This window comes from Pezoporus occidentalis, unplaced genomic scaffold, assembly GCF_034315485.1.
Source record: "Pezoporus occidentalis ecotype Australia unplaced genomic scaffold, CSIRO_AGI_Poc_V1 ctg79, whole genome shotgun sequence".
Taxonomy (NCBI): Eukaryota; Metazoa; Chordata; class Aves; order Psittaciformes; family Psittacidae; genus Pezoporus; species Pezoporus occidentalis.
Genome location: NW_026916147.1, coordinates 1348130 through 1366434, shown reverse-complemented (window position 1 = coordinate 1366434; position 18305 = coordinate 1348130). Strand labels below are relative to the sequence as shown.

The window sequence follows — 18305 nt, the reverse complement described above, 5'->3', positions numbered from 1 at the left end:
CTTTACTTCTCAGAACAAGCAGACTATTTAGAGTTAAGTTATTCATTAAGATATCTAAACATTACATGGTAGATGTACTGTGATATGCCTAAGCTCCGCTGAGCTATACAGTATTTAAAATAAAAACAGGTGGAAGGCATTGATTAGACTTTGAATTTCCCCAGAGTGTCTGAAATTTTTCTAGCAGTTTTCTAGCACAAGAATATAAGAAAGAAAATCAGAATGTTGTTCCAAATCATCATTACTGAAACCTGCTGGTTTTGTCAATAACGTTCTGAAGTACTGGTCCATTATGACATAAGAAAATAGAAACTAGAACGTTACATTACAGATTCAACACTTAGGACCTTTTCCTTCCCTCTTCTATCCTCATCAAGCAAAAATCAACAAAAAGTGTTTGTCAGCACAGCCCACGGGTAGGTACTATTCATTTTAAATGCCCCTACTTTAACCATGCAGTTGCCACTTGCCCTCTAACATGATAGAGTGCAGAAGCACTGGGAAAGACGCTGTAGGTTGTTTAAGCATAAAGCCCAACTGGGACCACTGGGAGAGAAAGAAAACAAAACAAAATAAAATAAAACCCAAACCCCTGCACATACGTAATTCTGGCCCACAGAGAGTGGAACTTCCATTGCCTCTAGCAACATTCCTAAAGCTGTGGGTACTGACTGAAACACTACAGAAATTGTTTTAGCCAGCAAGGGATTTCTAGATATTTTACAGATTTGCTGGCCTAACTGACAACATAATCACAACTGAAAGTGACAGATTATCAACATTATTAATGTAGAAAGAGAAAATACTGTGATACGTGCTTGCTTTATGGAAAGAACTGGGATGAAGGGTAGGCTGAAAATCTCAAAAGCATTTGTACAAGAACAGCCAAAAGTGCAATTTCAGAGAATTGAAGAAAGATTAAAAATTGAAACAAGAATCTACATTAATTTGAAAAAATGGCTTGGGACAGAAATATACACATTCCTACTTAATTTACCATGCCTCAAACACACACTTGTGGCTGCCAGAGCATCCAAAGATCAAATGTCCTCTCACCCATGCAGACAGCACTTTCACTATGGAAAAGAGATCTACAGAGAGAGTTATTCCTGCATATTCCCCCACAAACTTATCTGACGTTTTGAAAACATAAGGATGCTCAATTAACAGAGTACAGTTAGTACACAACAGTTTCAGAAGGTTTTAAGAAGAGTACACTGAACTACACTGGACAATTTAGTTGCAATGGAGCATTCACTGTTCCGTGTAAGGTATAAAATGGAAATCATGAAGATCAAAATCCTGTCAAATTTACTGACACATTCTTCCATCTTGAGAATTAATATGAATAGAGACAAGAAAAGAACAGGTGCAAATTTAAAAATGCACATCAGAAAGTGCTTCAATAATTCCATATGGCAAACATGGAAGTGAAGAGGAATTTTCTTCCTGAAACATCAACCCAAATAAAGGAAAAATCTAGAGTTCTCAGCTCAAGAGAACATTGCAGCTGAGTTGCTGGGCTCTTCCATCAGATTATGAAAGTCATCTTGGAAGTATAGTACTGCTACATGCTTACATGCTTACAACAACAAAAGATAGTTAAACAGTTTTTCTACAGGAAAAACAATACTGTGAGGATGACTGAGCACTGGCAAAGGTTTTCCATAGAGGCTGTAGAAACTCTGTCCTTGGAGACAGGGTCTGGACATGGCCCTAGATCACCCTGCTTGAGCAAGGAAGCAGGACCAGTTGATCTTCAGAGGTCCCTTGCAAACTCAACCACTCTGTGATTCTCTCAGACCATTACTACTGGCAGAGGCCATAACTCCAGATAGTTCAGGTAGCTTGAACGCTGATCAAGCAGTGTGATCTTGCTCTGTGTCTCTGCTGCATTCTGTAACTTTCTGGCAGATTTGGTAATGCTTGTTCATTTTTTTTCCCTTCCCTTTTTTTCTCATGCACGAAAAAATTTGGAATATTTTTAATCCAAGGAAAGTATTCTTTTGACATTTCTGCTTCACTCCAGTATAGCTGGCAGGTTCTGCTCTGCTTCACAGGTACTATTTCATAGGAACTGTCAAAAGACCTGCATTTGTATTATAAATTAATTTCCATAAAACCACAAGCTTAAAATGCCTCCTGCATAGTTTTGGATTTGTTCCATGACTCTTGCAGCTAAAGACGTAGAACCTTGCTGGCTACTCAGCAAATGCCAAAGGGCTAAAGAGCTGAAATATAGACATATGACAATAAACTTCCCGAAGCTCAGTATAACATGTGCTACCTCAAGCTAAGATGAAGGAATGTAGACAGAGATGCCAAAAAAATGAAAGCCAACGACCAAAACAGCATGTCCAAAACCCTCCTGCCTTCACACCAAAAAGTAAAGAACTAGCCCAGCTTCTCCTGGTCAACAACTAGTAATAGTTGTATTCTTGAGTTCAAGGAAATGCCTGCAGGGTATTCTTCACTATTTGAACAGAGTTATTTTAAAATTAAACCCCACACTATTAGGAGGACATGGTCCCCTTAACTACAATTTTTTTCAGAATGCTGTTATTATAGTCTAGTACCATATATTTCTATGGCACGGCTAGAGAAACAGTCTCCACACAACTCCAACATTGATAACTTTTCCTGATACTGGAACTGACGCACCTTAGCACACCATTTGAGTACACTCACCCGTATCTTGTCATCTGTTTCCATAGTGGCTTGAAGTCTCCCATTCACAGTGAATACACAGAAGAGGCCATTTTCATAATATATGACACAGTGACCTTCTCTTGAAGCTTGAATAAGTTTTGGTCTCAGGCAGTTTTTAGGACCTTCTAATGTTTCAGGACCTTCTAATGTCCTCAGCAGATCTCCATTCATAGAATGTATGAGACATGGTCCTTCTAAAGAGATGGAATAAAATCTCTAGTTAGATTTACATGCTTATTTAAAGACATCATATATCAAATAATAACTAATGAATTCCACTCACGTACTCACTGTTATAACACATTATAATGATTTTTATCATATTTAAGTGGATAGCCTATGACTTTAAGGGTGAGATGAAAATCTTATCCCGTAAAAGCCTTGCATTAAGGTATTTTAGAGCACCTATCAAAACTAGTTAGAGACCCAACAGATTTTCTTTTGTGGATTTTCTTTTAAAGCTGATAGTTGTTAATTTTAAGAGCACAAAAATAAATGTACCGAATCCTGAAATTAGATACTTAAAATACACAGACACCAAAGGTAAGTGCAATGAATTTACACACATAGGTACTCTAAAAGCATACATTCTCATATTAAGATTCCAACCCATACATGATCCACTAAATATTTGCTTCTTAATATATTTGGACAAATAACTGATTTGCATGTAAGCCACAAGTGTTCACAGGGATAAAACCAAAACACACAGAGGTGCAGATGGTGAGTACACCCAGCTTTGTAAAACTGTCTCAAAGCAGGTAGTTTGGAAACACTAAATCAGAAAGATCCTAATGCTAAGAAAATTCCAGTTTAAAAATATATTGGAACAGCAAATAGGAAAAGTATAACAATATCCATGGAATCAACGCCATTCCTTATAATTTACCTACCAAAAGTAGGTCTTTGAGAACACAGATGGGGCATATTACAAGCTTTGTAGCTAAGCTCAAAGAGCCTGAACAGAAGGACTATGAATTTTAGTTGGCTGTTTACATTTACCCTTCATCAAACAAACAAGACAGCACATTTTCTTTCTCCTGAAACTAATTTTTGTTTCTTTTCTGAGAAGTTATCCATAACAAACATTCTTCACCATCCAGGCAGTCAAGAACTGTATCCAGCTGTATGCTATAGGCAATTACACGCTGGATAAACAAACAAAAAGAAATAGTAATCAGTAGGCTATAATAGGGAAACTGATGTGGTCACCTCTTCTTGTAAATGTCTGAATAATCCTCAGTTTTAACATGTTTAAAAAGAGGTTTCAAATTGCACAGCAACCAAAAAAAGGATAGCAATAAAGCTACCATAAAGTTAATAAATTCTGCCTCCTGAGAATATATTCCTTTTCATGTTAGGATTATAGCTTCCTGAACAGAAGGAAATGACAATGGCTACCTTACCTTTTGAACCACTTATTACCAGGCCAAGTTCAGCACAAATGGTAGCACAGGTGATCTCATAGTCATGTCCTGTCAAAATGGCTCGAGGAGTTGCAAAATCGCCTTCAATGAAAAAACAATAAAAGCAATCCTTGGTTGCAGTCTATTTCTAAAATTACTGCTTTCAATCACTGAAGTGCCTTCAGTAGTCTTGCTCTTTGAGTTCATGTTCCTTACAAATCACTTCTATGCTACTGTTTGCATATGGTGGTACTGTATTCATACCTATTTAGTACAGCAGCAGTATACTATAGGAATTCAGCTTGCACATTTACTAACACACATTAATATCAGAGTCAGGTGTGTAGTAAAACCAAATCAAAGTTGAAGCACACAAATTTGCATTATCCCCTCCCTCTGTCTCCCCCTCTTTTTATTTTTATTTATTGTGGAAGAAGAGATATAAATTAATTACTACATTTTCCTAGAACAGGCTTAAGTAAACTTAAGTGTCACTATAACAGGAACTGAAAGGAGACACCTACAGTGCATGAGGATGAAGTAGAACATTCACTGACTGATTTTATTTTAACCTAGTAATAGAGTTGAAACCTCAGCCTGATGTCTAGTTTCTTGTAACATGTGGAGCTTGGACCATACTCAGGATGAACTTCAGATGAGTTTGCAAAATCAGAACACCCTAACCCAGCGTTAATTACCGCTGCTCCTATTAGATATTTCCTTGCAACAAGAACAAATACAACTGGTTTGGGTTTTTTTTAGATTCTCTTTAGAATCAAACATATATGGGTACCATGCAGAAAATGAAATTATAAAACCAGTACATTTAAAGGAAAAAAAATAAAATATTCTCCAGGTGAAGATACACAAAAGGCAAGCAAAGCACATTGTTTAAATAGTTCGATAACTTTACTCACAGATCATTAACTGGATCACCCTCTTCAAGAGTGTTAGTGTTTCGTGGAAATCACAATGTTATTTTTGTATTACCATATAATTAGTTCATACACAGCATTTTATGAAGCATTTAAACTCCAAAGAATGTATCTTGGGCAATGTTACCATGTAGTTTCAGAAAGGATTACATGAGCGTTTAAGCAGCGGGGAATAATTTCACTTCACAATAAATGATGGTATGTGAGATACCAACCAGGCAGTAAAGCAGTCATAAAATCAAACTTACTTTCTTCAAAACAGAAGGTGGTTTTGCAAAGAGACAGAGTAATCACAGGGCCAACTGACTCCACTGATACTAAGGTAGCATTATTCAAATTGTATCTGGGGTAGTAACTTTTCAAAAGATAAAGCCAGCATAAAGTCATTCGTTTGTCCTTGTAGACCCTTAACAGAATGAGTACTACTGGTACTGGGTCTTATTAGAAATTATGGAAATACATAAAACCAGGTAGCTCCTCAGACCCTGGATGTATACCGTGAGACACTTGTGGGGAAAAGAACTGTACAGCTGGACTAGCCTGAATAAAAGCTTAGCTTAGTCTCCATATTTTACATTTTTACTCAGACCATTTGTAACACTTCCCTGAGTGTCCATGTGGCTGCCACATTCAAATGGCTTTTTAGAAAAGAACATAATATATGACAAAGTATCAAATCAAGTATTTTGACCTTTCAAAATTTGATTTATTCTGCAGTTGCTGTTATAATTTATATCCACAATACAAAATCTTGAAAAGTAAACAAATCTGTTTCTTCTTAGATACATATATATACACTAAATATGTATGTGTGCATATATATACACAAACATATAAATCTATGTAATCAACATTTTAAATCTAAAAATGCTTTGGAAAAACTTGCTGAATTGTACCTCATCTCTTAATAAATAATCATTAAAAGCTATTGCTTTTGTTTTCTACAATGTTAGGCAAAACACACTCAAATCCAGGAAGTATGGCAGACAGTTCAGAAGCAAAGGAAAAACTCCCAACAAATTAGAAGCATAAGGGTAGACTTAATGACCTCTAGACACTTCTCAGGTGGCTGATCCCATGAACATTCACAAACCATTTAGAGAAAGTTTGCTCTATTGAGCTCTTCTAGCCTAAACATGGGTCAGGCACATTAGAAGATTAATAAATCAACATTGTGTAGATGAGCCACAGATTTGTAGTTTTAGAGGAAACAGCAACCATTGCAGTCTTATTATCCAGTAATAATTTAATTTTGTTCACCCAATTCTTTCTTCCTGCTTTTCCCAAGCCATAAAAAAGGAAGCAGCTTTGTGCATTTAAAGTTCCTGTTAGCTTTGGTTTGGGGTTTTGTTGGGTGTTTTTTTTTTTGTCTTTTTTTTTTTTTAATCTTTCTTTTAAATGGACTGCCTATGTTAGCAAAATTCTAGAACTCTTGGTTTATTGCTTTCTTTTGCTTTCAGAAATTGCATTTAACACAGACTTGCATAGATCAGCAAGGAATTAATCTCATTATATACTACACATGCTAAAGAAACTTTTGAAATCAGAGAAGTTTTAAACGTACAACTTTGTAGTGGAGGTAATGAATATAAGATGTTGGAGTTAGGAGGACACATAAGAAGCAATGTCTGAATGAATATTAGGAGGTGCAGATAAACAAAATCCCTACAGTAAACTTACTGCTTACAGCAACTACATGACTGTAGGCTCTACCTACATTAGACTGTCAGTAACTATACACATAAAATGTAGAGGATAAGATTCTTAAAACAGGAAGTATAAACTGAGCATAATATAATTATCACAGCCCACAGTAAAGTAAATTTACATAACTAATGCTCTCAGTCTTTTTAGAATTTGGATCTACCAAACATAATAAGCGTATAAAATCTACAGGTGTCAGGATCAGTGTTTCATAAATTATACTAACTGTTCACTAAATTACATTCATTCTAAAGAAACACTTTGATGCAAAAAAGAAATGGAAAAAATCTGAATAATATCTTTAAAGAAATTAGGACTTGAATAAATACTGTAAAAGAGGAATCCTGTGAAAAGTCAGGCTGACTCCTTTGATAAGAATGTCAAGTATTTAGGGGTTTTCAAGACTCTGATTTTCCAAATAATGGGGTCAACTTAAAAGCTGGTCATAGAGCAGAACAGATTTCTTTAAAAGCTTTTAAACTGTTACTGCTTCAGAAGATTGTCATGGTTTTCAGTAATGCAAAGAGAAAATTTTATTTTGTTGCTGGTTTAAGGGGCACCACTTCAAACTTTTCAAATTTGTTTTAGGGGAACCAGCTTGCAAACCTTTTGAAAAGCTGGAGAAGTGACTTCAAAGGGGAAAGAGTCTTTGTCCGCTAAGCAGGTTTACGACCACTGATGCAAACCCTAAGGCCTCAAAAGAATACTCAGTGCATCTTTATGGAGATCCTTAAGGAAGATGAACAAGTCAAATGAAATTAAAGGTAGGTCAAATCCTAGCACTAATAACCAAGACACAACAGTTTTACAGTTGTGCTTTTCTCAGCTCAGTATATAACAATATCCTTAGTCTCTATCATTGCTGGATTGCTACTTGAAGCTGAATGCTCTAAGAATCTTACTGCCACTGCCTTAAGAATCTTAATTCACACTGCAACAAATGCAGTCAGTGATTTAAATCACGGAAGGCATACAAAAAGTTATTTTTCAGAAATGGACAGAATACTTTACCTTTACAGTAACTATTTAAATTATTTCCAAAGAACTCTCCTACGATCCAATAAATAATTTCCGCAAAGCTGTTTTCCCATAGAAAATAGGATAAAATATCACTCTTTCTTAAGTGACTGAAGTACATTTAAATCATAAAATTCAAGCTTCAGAAGATAAAAGAAGAGCACATGATACCATGTCAGCTTATAGCGGTATTTCAGTGAAAAAATGTTAGATGTTTGGAAACTATGCTTAAAAAGGAACAGTGGGATTATAGCAAAGTCAAAGTCAAAACTTTCTTCTAGTTTAATGACATCCAGAAGAAGATATGCTTTACTGGCTAACAAGAAATTAGTTTGTATTGCTGGGTCCTTCTCTCCTATTATTTATTTTTAGTTTCAGTGATATTAAATAAAAGAGGATTATGACATTTTAAATCCATCAGTAAATTCCTAAAATGACCCCTTTCTGTATTTTCAGCACTAAGCTGTAAGAGCTGAGCCAAACACCAGAACTCTATTTAAACAAAAATATCTCCCTAAAAAGAAAACAAACTAGAGATCGACCGAAAAACTCACAATGAAATATGAGATACTCTTCCTATTATTTCTGGGTGAGATGATCTGCAACACATTAAAATATAAAATATTTGAGTATGCTCTTTTTTATGTTTTATGCTGAGAAGACAATTAATTAAGTCACAGACAGCCAAATAGTAATTTCTAATTTTATTCTATGATTACAGAGGCTGTAGGGAACTTTTAAATGGCAAATTAATTATGTGATTTTATGCCAGTATAAAATCCAAATTAAATGAAGCATCAGTTAATCTAACATCTTTTTACCTATCTCTCTTCTTGCAAAAATAAGTGATTGAGTACTTTCTCAGAAGGATACATTAACCAAAACAAATGATACATTTAAGAAAAGTCTTCTAAAAATCATTTTACAAATTTCACTATTTTGAAGCTGCTTCATATGATAAAAACTGAGGAAAACAATAAAAGGTTTGAAATCAATTTGAGAAGTATAAATATACTTATAGAATATACGACATCTGGACAAACGTGCTTTCAGAAAAATGTAAGTAAATCAAGAAAACTAATTTGCTGCTAGGCTTCTATGTTGATTATATAGAAAGTTTCAGAGTTTAATTACATCAAAGTGAGGACTGTCAAATATTATATAAACTCTGTATATTAACATTATTTTTAGATCACATAGAGTAAATATTTAAATAACAGCCAACTGGTCAAAAACCTATTTCTCACTCAGAAAGTCTAGCTCTTTGATGGATGCAAGATCTTACTGAAGTGATACGACACAATATTACTGACATACTCCTAAAACTTCAGTTTGAATAATCTTTCCTTTGTAAATATGCATTTTTATGTAACAATGTAATCTTTTCATATTATCTAAGAACTTCATTGTTGTCCCGTTCTTCACATGACACTCCATCAGCATTTCCTCTAATTCTTTCAAACTACTTCCCATCTGTTCAGACTTCTTTTAAAACAAAAGACACTGTAAAAGACACTTCAGCCATACTTTTTCTGAAAAAGGGACACCATCTTTGAACACCACAGCATTCTATCCTGTAGCAGAATTTAAAAACAGAAACCACAGAAGATGACACAGCTCTGTTACATTTCTTCAGTGAAGAAAAAAGAATATATTTATCTTGAAGAATTCATTTCAGAAAATATAACAGAGGAAAGGCTTACTGTACTCCTTCCTGAGTCACAATGTGCAATTCAGTACTAAAATAAGACACTGTGCCAAGACAACAGTTTCACTGTGTTTCCAAAATAAACACAGTAAAGAAAAAGATTTAACAGGCCTTCATGAACTGGATATTACAATTCAGACTGCAAAAGTCAATAACCCCAAGCCTCTTAATTCCTACACCATGTGCAATGCAAAGCTTTCTGGAATGAGTTCGCCTTTGCTGGGAAATCATCTGCTGGAAGTCCTGGAAGTCATTCAGCAGGACTCCTCCCACTGAATATAGACCTTTTTGAAGCCCCTGGAAAGTATCTGCAGGTGAATATTCAGGGTCAGTGTACACTAATATTTTAATATTTGCACCATCTCTACTTCATAAACTGCTACTTAAATATCAGCTTTGAAGTTTTAAAACACTATCTTATTCGTTTGAGAGTGTTCTAAAACAACTTTATGAAGGGGCTTTTTTTGTTTATGCTAAAAAATAATCTGTTTTCTTCATATTTCTCTCACGTGGCTTATAGTTGTAACTATTCCATTGCTTAGTAAGCCCAATAAAAAAAAAAACAAAACACCACAACCTCAACAGAAAAGAAAAAGACCCATCAGGCAATTATTTCAGTCAGAAATAGCACCTACTGAGGAACTGCTGTAAAACAGTCATGCTGAGACTGACCATTAGTTGAAACTTACATAGTATTTCACACCTTGGGCAGAAAATCATCTGAGATGAAAGGTTTTATACGAGAATTGAGCTCAATTTGGCAGGTTGGCAGGTTTTGTTTTTGTTTTGTTTTTTTTTTAATATTGAAGTGCTATATTAAAATATTTTAAAAATAAGAAAAATGTACCACTGCAAAATAATACTGGTCCATAACTGCATGTATAAAAGTCTGTGCTTTAGCTATTTGATTGCTTTTGTAAAGTTAGTTTCAAACCAGTGCACCAGTAGTGTACTGCACTAGATAGATGCTTATCACCTTCACATATCAATGTAACTAGGAATACCAATGGGACACGCCAAATTCAGACCATGCATAAATTAGCTGTCTTTTTAAAAGTAACTGTTTTAAACCAGATACTTTTTCAATGAAGCAGGCTATAATTCTAATTACATATAGCATTCTTGCACTCAGCAAAGTGATGCTTATCTTGTGATGCTAGTGTTAATAGAATTTAGATTCAGAAACACTTAAAAAAATAATTTCCTACCTAAGTGTATTGTATTGACCAAATAATTTTTACAACATTTAAGTTAGTAATTTTATTCTAGACTGTAAGTTATTATATCTTCTGCAGTACTCTGTTCTTAGACAATATAGGTTTCAAACTGAATGGTTATTTTTCCAGCAACCAAACAAGGTACATTACCCACCACTATGCATATGGTGCACATTAAGATTACGTTAATTTACTGTAATTCCTTTTACCACGTCAACTATAAGTTACAAGTTGTAAATATAGCGGGTTTTTTTCTGGAATCAGAAGTCTGCATTACATTACGAAACACTAAATATCCTTATCCTTCTGAAGAATTTCATGCATATAGTTTCACCGACACCTAAAGCTGGATACTGACAAAAAAAGCAGCATCCAAGCTCTTTCTCTGTTTCTAGTCTTGAAATACATACTGCCTTCAACTGAGTCTAAACTCACTAAAACTCACTTTAAAATGCTACTTGCAATTACTTACTCTGACTGACGAATCCTGAAACACAGTCTCTATTAGCCTGTTGAAAACGAGGATGATACAGATGCAGTGCTTAACACTGTAGGACATACTTTTAGCCAAAACAAATATTTATAGCACACAAACTTACACGCTCATCAGTACCAGATCACTATGATTATTTAAATGCTTTCCAAGCCACCAGTGAATGCGATTGCATTTCAGGGATGACATTGTCCTCATACATATCTATAGCATGACTTTCTTGGCATTATATAAATACAAAATCATATTGCTTATTCAGCACCATATGATATACCAGAATTCATCCACCTGTTATACATCTCATCTTCTTTTAGTTTAAATATTTGGAGGCTAGAACCGTCATTCATATGTGATTTATACAGTATTTGGAGGAATGAGGCCTCAACCTCTTTGAGGTATCAATGTGTTACAGTTTAAAAAACAAACGACAGTGACCTTTTGTAGCTGTATAATTTAAGGCTCTGTTCTAGATTCATGCAGATAGTTCCAGTACTCCCTGCCCTGGCTACAACAGCGCCCCCATAAAGACACAGGAAATTGTAGGACTAATTACAGCATCAGGGCTTTCTGTCCATTAAGCTTTCATGAGGCCTTCAAGACTATAGTAATAATGGAGTAAATGTGAGGCAGAATAACATGTAGTTGTTGTTACCCTTTCCAAAACATGCTACAGATACTTTTCTAAGCCTTGTGGGTCTTCCCTGTGAAATAGATTTTACTGAATTTGACTTACAACAGAAGCAAAAAAAAATTAATATTGCACTTGCTAAATCTCTAGTAAAAAAAGAAAAAAAAAGTATTCAGTTTCTTTTTATAGTCTTTACAGTATTTAAAAAAATACTCCTGACCTATTTCTGTTTCAGTTTATATGTTAACTGTAAACTCATGTTGCATTTTCTAACTATAATTTTAATTAAAAGGATAAAGACTATATTTCTAGGTTGGGTTTCACCCCCTCACCCCCCCCAAAAAAAGAATGTGAAAAATAGGTTTATTTGAAATATTTTACCAGGCAGAGCTTTGAGAGTCAGTCCCAAGATCAGCTTTCAACTCAATGCCAGCAGATGGTGCTAAAGGATTCTTACTTTATATACACAGTATTGTGCTACAGTGTCTAGCCATTTTTGAGAAACAAAGAATATTTGTTATATCTGCAGTTAAAAAGTGTTAAAATAATTAAATTACTTACTGGCTTTTTTAAAAGAAGGACTCACACAATAATATAATGGGTGTGGGGATAAAATATAAACGTGCTACTAAAAGCCTAAAGGAGCACATGGAAGCTGTTTTAAGCTCTCAGTGCTGTGTTATCATAGAGCAACAGTCTTAACAGACTGACTACAGTGAAGGGCATCTACTGTCTTAATAGCTGCAGCAATTCCAAACATACTGTAGTATTTGTAGGCTCTGCAAATTTTTAGCTATTATGGTAGACTACCAGAAATTAACAATAATAGCAGAATTGCTATTACTAACATGATTACTTATTTTATGGACACTTTGGTACTCTTACTACTTAGCTTGATAAATGCAAAAGGGGACACTGACAGACTAGGTTTTTACAACGACTTCCCTATTAATTTTTTAAGAAAAGAAGTTGTTATGCAAACCACTTCCAAATTATTATTTTTTTAATAATCATTAAAATTCTAAATTAATATTTATGCTATCAGCATTCTTTAGAAATGTGCAGCCTTATCTTCTCTATTATCATTGGTTTTGAAACTGAAAATAAAAGATCATGCAGAAACTTGGGAACCAAGATACAGGTTAATTCAAGATGAGGATGAGGACGGGGGAAGAAGGCAAAGAGGGGTTTTCGCTACGAAGTTAACAGCAGACTGATGACCTGCTTGAAATTTGTGGGACTGTTCACTGTGTACAGAGCAAGCATGTATGAAAATCTTCATAAAATTAAGGTTTACAGGATTAGTATGTCTTAAGTACAATGAAATTATTAGCTATGACATTATTTTTTAATGAACCAACACAAAGATGCTCATCAGGTCATACTTTCAATGTTTAAATCACCTGCATTATCTACTGAATTAAATACCAAGCACTCATTAAAAGTTTAAATATGTAAACTGAAAAATGTGTGTAGCAGTTGATGAAAGACAGATGTTTTCTCTTTTGCTATTATAACAATTAAAACTAATGATTTCTCTAGTCTCAAGACCATAGGTTTAATTTAGGAATAACGATAATTGATAACAAGTCTTTTAGGTATTCAAATACTTATTTAGAAATTATAGCTACAAAAAAGCCCCAATGAAATACAGTTTCTTTTCGAAGTAGCTTGGATATTAGCTAGACTGTTCTTTGGCAAAACAGGAATCTGGTGATTGAATTTTGAACCCTTTGGGAGATTCCATATTTTATAACTTGAAAAGATGATGCATTTTAAAAAACTGATCTGATATTCTACATGTTAGAAGTAGTAAAAGTGTTCAATGATTCCTCTCAATTAAATCTCCGTTAAATCCAGTAACTGTCTTTTTGAAGTATGAAATAATGTGTTTACATCCACATGTGCCCGCTACACAGCACACTACTAAAACCATTTCTCTAACACACTTCAGAAAACCTGAATATAGTACCCTGTAAAAGATACAGAACTATACAACAAAAGTACCCCCATAATCCTCATGATGCAAATGTGATGCATACACAGAGTAACATTTTCCAGTTTCATGGGGTGACATAAAAGAGGTAATATAATTTGGTTTATTCACATATGTGTGGAAGATTAATGCAATAACTCAGAAGAGAGGACAGTAGTATTAGCAATAGTAGTACAGTTGTACACAGACTCTACATTTCATTGGTACTGCATACTTCAATCAGTTAAGCCTTGATTTCATTAAAGAAATAAAATTTCCAAATTGGGTATCTTTTTGTTTTCTAAATATGAAAAATAAAAATTAATTATGAACAATCTGTAGATATTTTGAAAGCAATAGAACAGTCTCTATATTCTATATATATATATTCATATTTTAAATGAATAATATGAATATTATACGATTTTAACTAATAGATATGATTATAACCAGTATAGCAAAACAGATCAAAACCATGGTAGTGAAAGGGACTTACATAAAAGTGATGAAAGTATAAGGGTGTCCAATAAGCTTTATAAGGGAAAGAACAAGGACAAGAAGATAATTTTTGAAGCATTTTAGGAAGATAGGTTTCTACAGATGGCAAGTTAAGTCTACAGAAAAACAAAGTTAAAAGTAATAAGGATACTAGCGAAAACCACCGCAATACCGCAGAAGAGTAAGACAGACAAGAGGATACAAGCCTGGCACAACTAAAGCTCTCCAGTGACTGTAAACACAGGAAAGTCAAGCAGAAAGAACAAAATAAGTGAGATTTTTTTCTGAACCAGTGTAAGAGACAATGTTTGATCAAGTAAGGCCAAACCAGGATATCCAAGCATAGAGATGACATGCAACTAACAATGATGTCAGGAGTAACAGTCATTCTATAAACACAGAAATACATTATGTTTTCATGAAAAGTTGTCTGTTATTAAAAGCAACCAATACTAAGAGTTGATGCCATATATCTGAAAGTATTTCTGTAAAAGTCTTCAGTAAAAAAAGCCAACTGCAGTCAGGCAACAAATGTAAACAAAAGCAGCAGTAAGAACTGTTGTCTCAATTAAAGAAGAACTAAATGAGGTATATGTTTGGAACTCAAATGGCCTGATAATATTGATTTGAGGATACTTTGAAACTACATAATCCCCGAGTTGTAACTGTTGTTTTATGGATACTAGGTGAGGTTCTGCAAGACTAAAAAAATCCTTGTGTCATTTAAGAAGCAGGAAAAATAAAACTCAGAAATTAGACAGCAGTCTGCTTAATCCCAACAGAAAAAAATACTGGCAGAACATTTATATTTGTACTTACATATATACATACATATATATATATACACACACACAGAGTTTCTTAGAAGAAAGCAAGAAGATGAGTAACAGCTGATTTGGATTTGTTATGAACAAATCATGTCAAAGCAATTCTTTTCATGCAATGGCAGTTACAGGAACTGTAGCCAGGGAGACATCATATATTTTGACATCCGTAAGGACTCTGGCACTGTTTCACATGGGCAAATTCTTACGGAAAATAGGGAAGCACATGTTTAGAAGATGCTACTATATATCAGATGAAAACCAGTTGGAAAGTTATATTCAGAAAGCTATTCATTGTCAAAATGGCAAATGTATCAATGGGCATTCCTGAGCCATGTACTATTTATTATTTTCTTTAATGACCAATTTGACAGACTAAAACTACAAATTACATTTGCAGACAGGAGTTGCTGCAAATGTGCTGGAGGACTCAAAAAGAATTCAAAATCATATTCAAATTTGATAAATTGGAGAAACAGCCTAAAATAATATACAATTAAGAAAGTTTGAAGACAAGGTTCCACAGTCAAACTACACAGAAAAGGAGAAAAATTGAGTAGATGGTGATTCTTCAGAAAAGATTGAAATTTATATTGGCTTATACACTTAAAGAATTAACACTATCATGCTGTTTTGAAACAGATACCCCAGGGGGAAGTAAAAAGTACTGGCCTGTAAAACAGGTTGCTTTCTACTTATAACTGGAAAAGCCTCACCTGCATTACTGGGTCTGTTTTGAGGAAGACACAACTGAAGAGGAGAGGAACACACAAAAGAAAATAAATTCAGAAGCCTAGAAAAGCATGAGTTATGGCAAAAGACAGAAATAATAGGGTTAGTAAATCTGGAAGCAAAAAAATTGCAGGTCATGATAATCCAAATAACTGGAAATTGTTGTAAGAAGGAAATAAATAATCTGTTCTCTACACAAAGAATAAACATGTAAGAAATGACAGAATACAGCCGCTGGAAAAAAAGAACTGGATACTAGGCTAAACACTGGGAAAAGGTTGCTAATGATAGGTCTTCTAAGGCCCCAAGTTTTTAACAGAAGGTTGGACAAACATCAGCCAAGAATGCTTTTGGTGTACTTAAGCTTTCTTTGGGAAAAGAGAATAGATCAGGTGATCAAAGCTCCTGCCCCCTGTTTCCTATGGTTCCCTGATTACAAAGTAAAATGCAATCCCTCAACCTAGGAAATGTCCAAACACTAAGAGTTGCCACTTGAGCTTCAAAGCCAGAGTGGGACCTGAAAGTGATGCACACCATTTGTATGCTAATGAATTCTCTCATCTCTTTTCTCAAGCCACCACACATAGTTTCTCCTCTCAGCCCCCACTTCTCAACTCCTCTCCACCTCCACCCCATTAGGCCAGGCAAGTGTAAAACATGGCATCTTTCCACAAGCATACCACCCTCTCCCAGTAACCTCTGCACATTCTACCACCTTATTCAGAAACACAAGTCACGAAGCATAATGTTATGTCTCCAAGTGGCACCTTGGTATTAGATCCAAGCTTCTTAAAAATGCAAAAGCCAAACTTGTGATACAGATCAAGAGGTAGCAAGTGGAGGGTTACATCCTCTCCTCTCTACATCCCTCACCTCACCAAAGCAAGCCACATGACAAGGAGAGAAAAATAAATGCCCCTTACACTATGCAAAGTGACTTTACATCTCCACAGTAAATTATGCTAATTAATGTGAACTCAAAATGGCTTAGGGCTATTCTAAAGGATACAACTACTTCAGATCCTCTGCTCTGCTCTGCTCTGAATTATTCCTAGGCTTGGTCAGAGACTGTCCACAGAAACATTTCTGCACCAGAAAAGGCCTGTGCACCAAAGTGCTGCCATGCTTCTACATTTTCAAAACCAATTAATTTTGAAAGAAAAAAAAACCCTACAGTTGATCAAAGAGCATGGTGAAATATTTTTTTGAATTTCAGGTTTTAATTTGAGAAGGAAAAAAGGACTTAACCTAAATGTAATCAAGCTGTTTTGTCAAGAATAAAAATAGTTTCCAGCAGATGTGTCTCATGTAGGAATTTTGTATCTTTGAGATTTAAATTAATCAAATTTGGTTCAGATTGATTAATGCATTCAAGAGTTATTAGGGAGAAACTAGACAGTGAGACTGCATAGGTGTAATTTCTTCTAGAAGTCATCTTAAAAATTAAACAATTTAAATAGTGAATATTTCAGTAATATATTTCTTCTGTTAAACCAAAACCATAAAGAATTTTCCTATACAGTCTAGTTGGTCATTAAATTGTCCTCAAGGACAACTGTATCAATAAGGAATATCAATCAAAACATTTTTCACATATGCCATAGCCTACCTGGCTTGTCAACTTGACTTAAGTACCATTCTAAAACATGCTGCCAGAGATCAAGAGCTCAACTGCTTCCTACAGTAACAAAACCAGAAAAAGCAACCTAAATAAAATGGAAGTGCGAGAGTAATGGGTGCCCAATGGGACAATATTTAGGGTAGCTTGATCGTGCTAGTCTGCTGCGTGATGTGTATCAGAGGCAACAGGTACTAGGAAAGGAGGAAAGAAACGCTCCTGGTTTAGATTATTTTTGCTGAAACTACTCTGGCATCATGATTTGGTACAGTGCCACTGGATGCATGTTGCTGTGAAGTCATTTTAAGATGGAAATTAGAGACACTTAAATAGAGAAAAAAATTGGAAAGAAGTATCAAGTTTGAGAGTATCTAAAATTCCAACAAACAGTGCTGATCAAAAGCAAGAAGAAACTATATTTTGAGGTAGAAAATTGTAAGTTTCTAATACAAAAAGACATCAGACAAGTTAAATACCTAGCATCCCACAGACGGATGGAAGTTATAGGGCTCAAAACCAACAAGTCTGCTGGCGCTTTCCATTTCCGACAAAATCAAAACTAAGCAGAAACAGCTCTTTCTATTCGCCTTTCAAAAAAAATTTGACTGAACAGAGATGCCTATAGACAGCTCTTTCTGGGAAAAATTAACCCCCCCAGATTACCATCTCTTTGAAGCAGAAGCTGTCTTTTACTATACACATGTCTAGGTCTACTATGTATAGTGCCATGAGATTCCAATTCATATCAAGGGCTTCCAGGCATGCTTACATAATGGCAACTAGTAAACACAGGAGACATTGCACATCCCTAAAAGTACAAGTTTCATATAACTGCAAACAA

General features: G+C 34.8%; 1 protein-coding gene across 3 annotated transcripts in view; it reads right to left on the bottom strand.

Moving 5' to 3' along the window:
- LRBA (LPS responsive beige-like anchor protein) overlaps positions 1-18305 on the bottom strand; it is a 401187-nt gene that overhangs the window by 8126 nt on the left and 374756 nt on the right. For all 3 annotated transcript variants that reach the window (XM_062602815.1, XM_062602814.1, XM_062602816.1), the window contains exons 54-55: positions 4116-4217; positions 2689-2903 (exon numbers count right to left, since the gene is read on the bottom strand). In XM_062602815.1, the coding sequence (XP_062458799.1) occupies positions 2689-2903; positions 4116-4217 (317 nt within the window). The remainder of the gene's footprint in view (positions 1-2688; positions 2904-4115; positions 4218-18305) is intronic.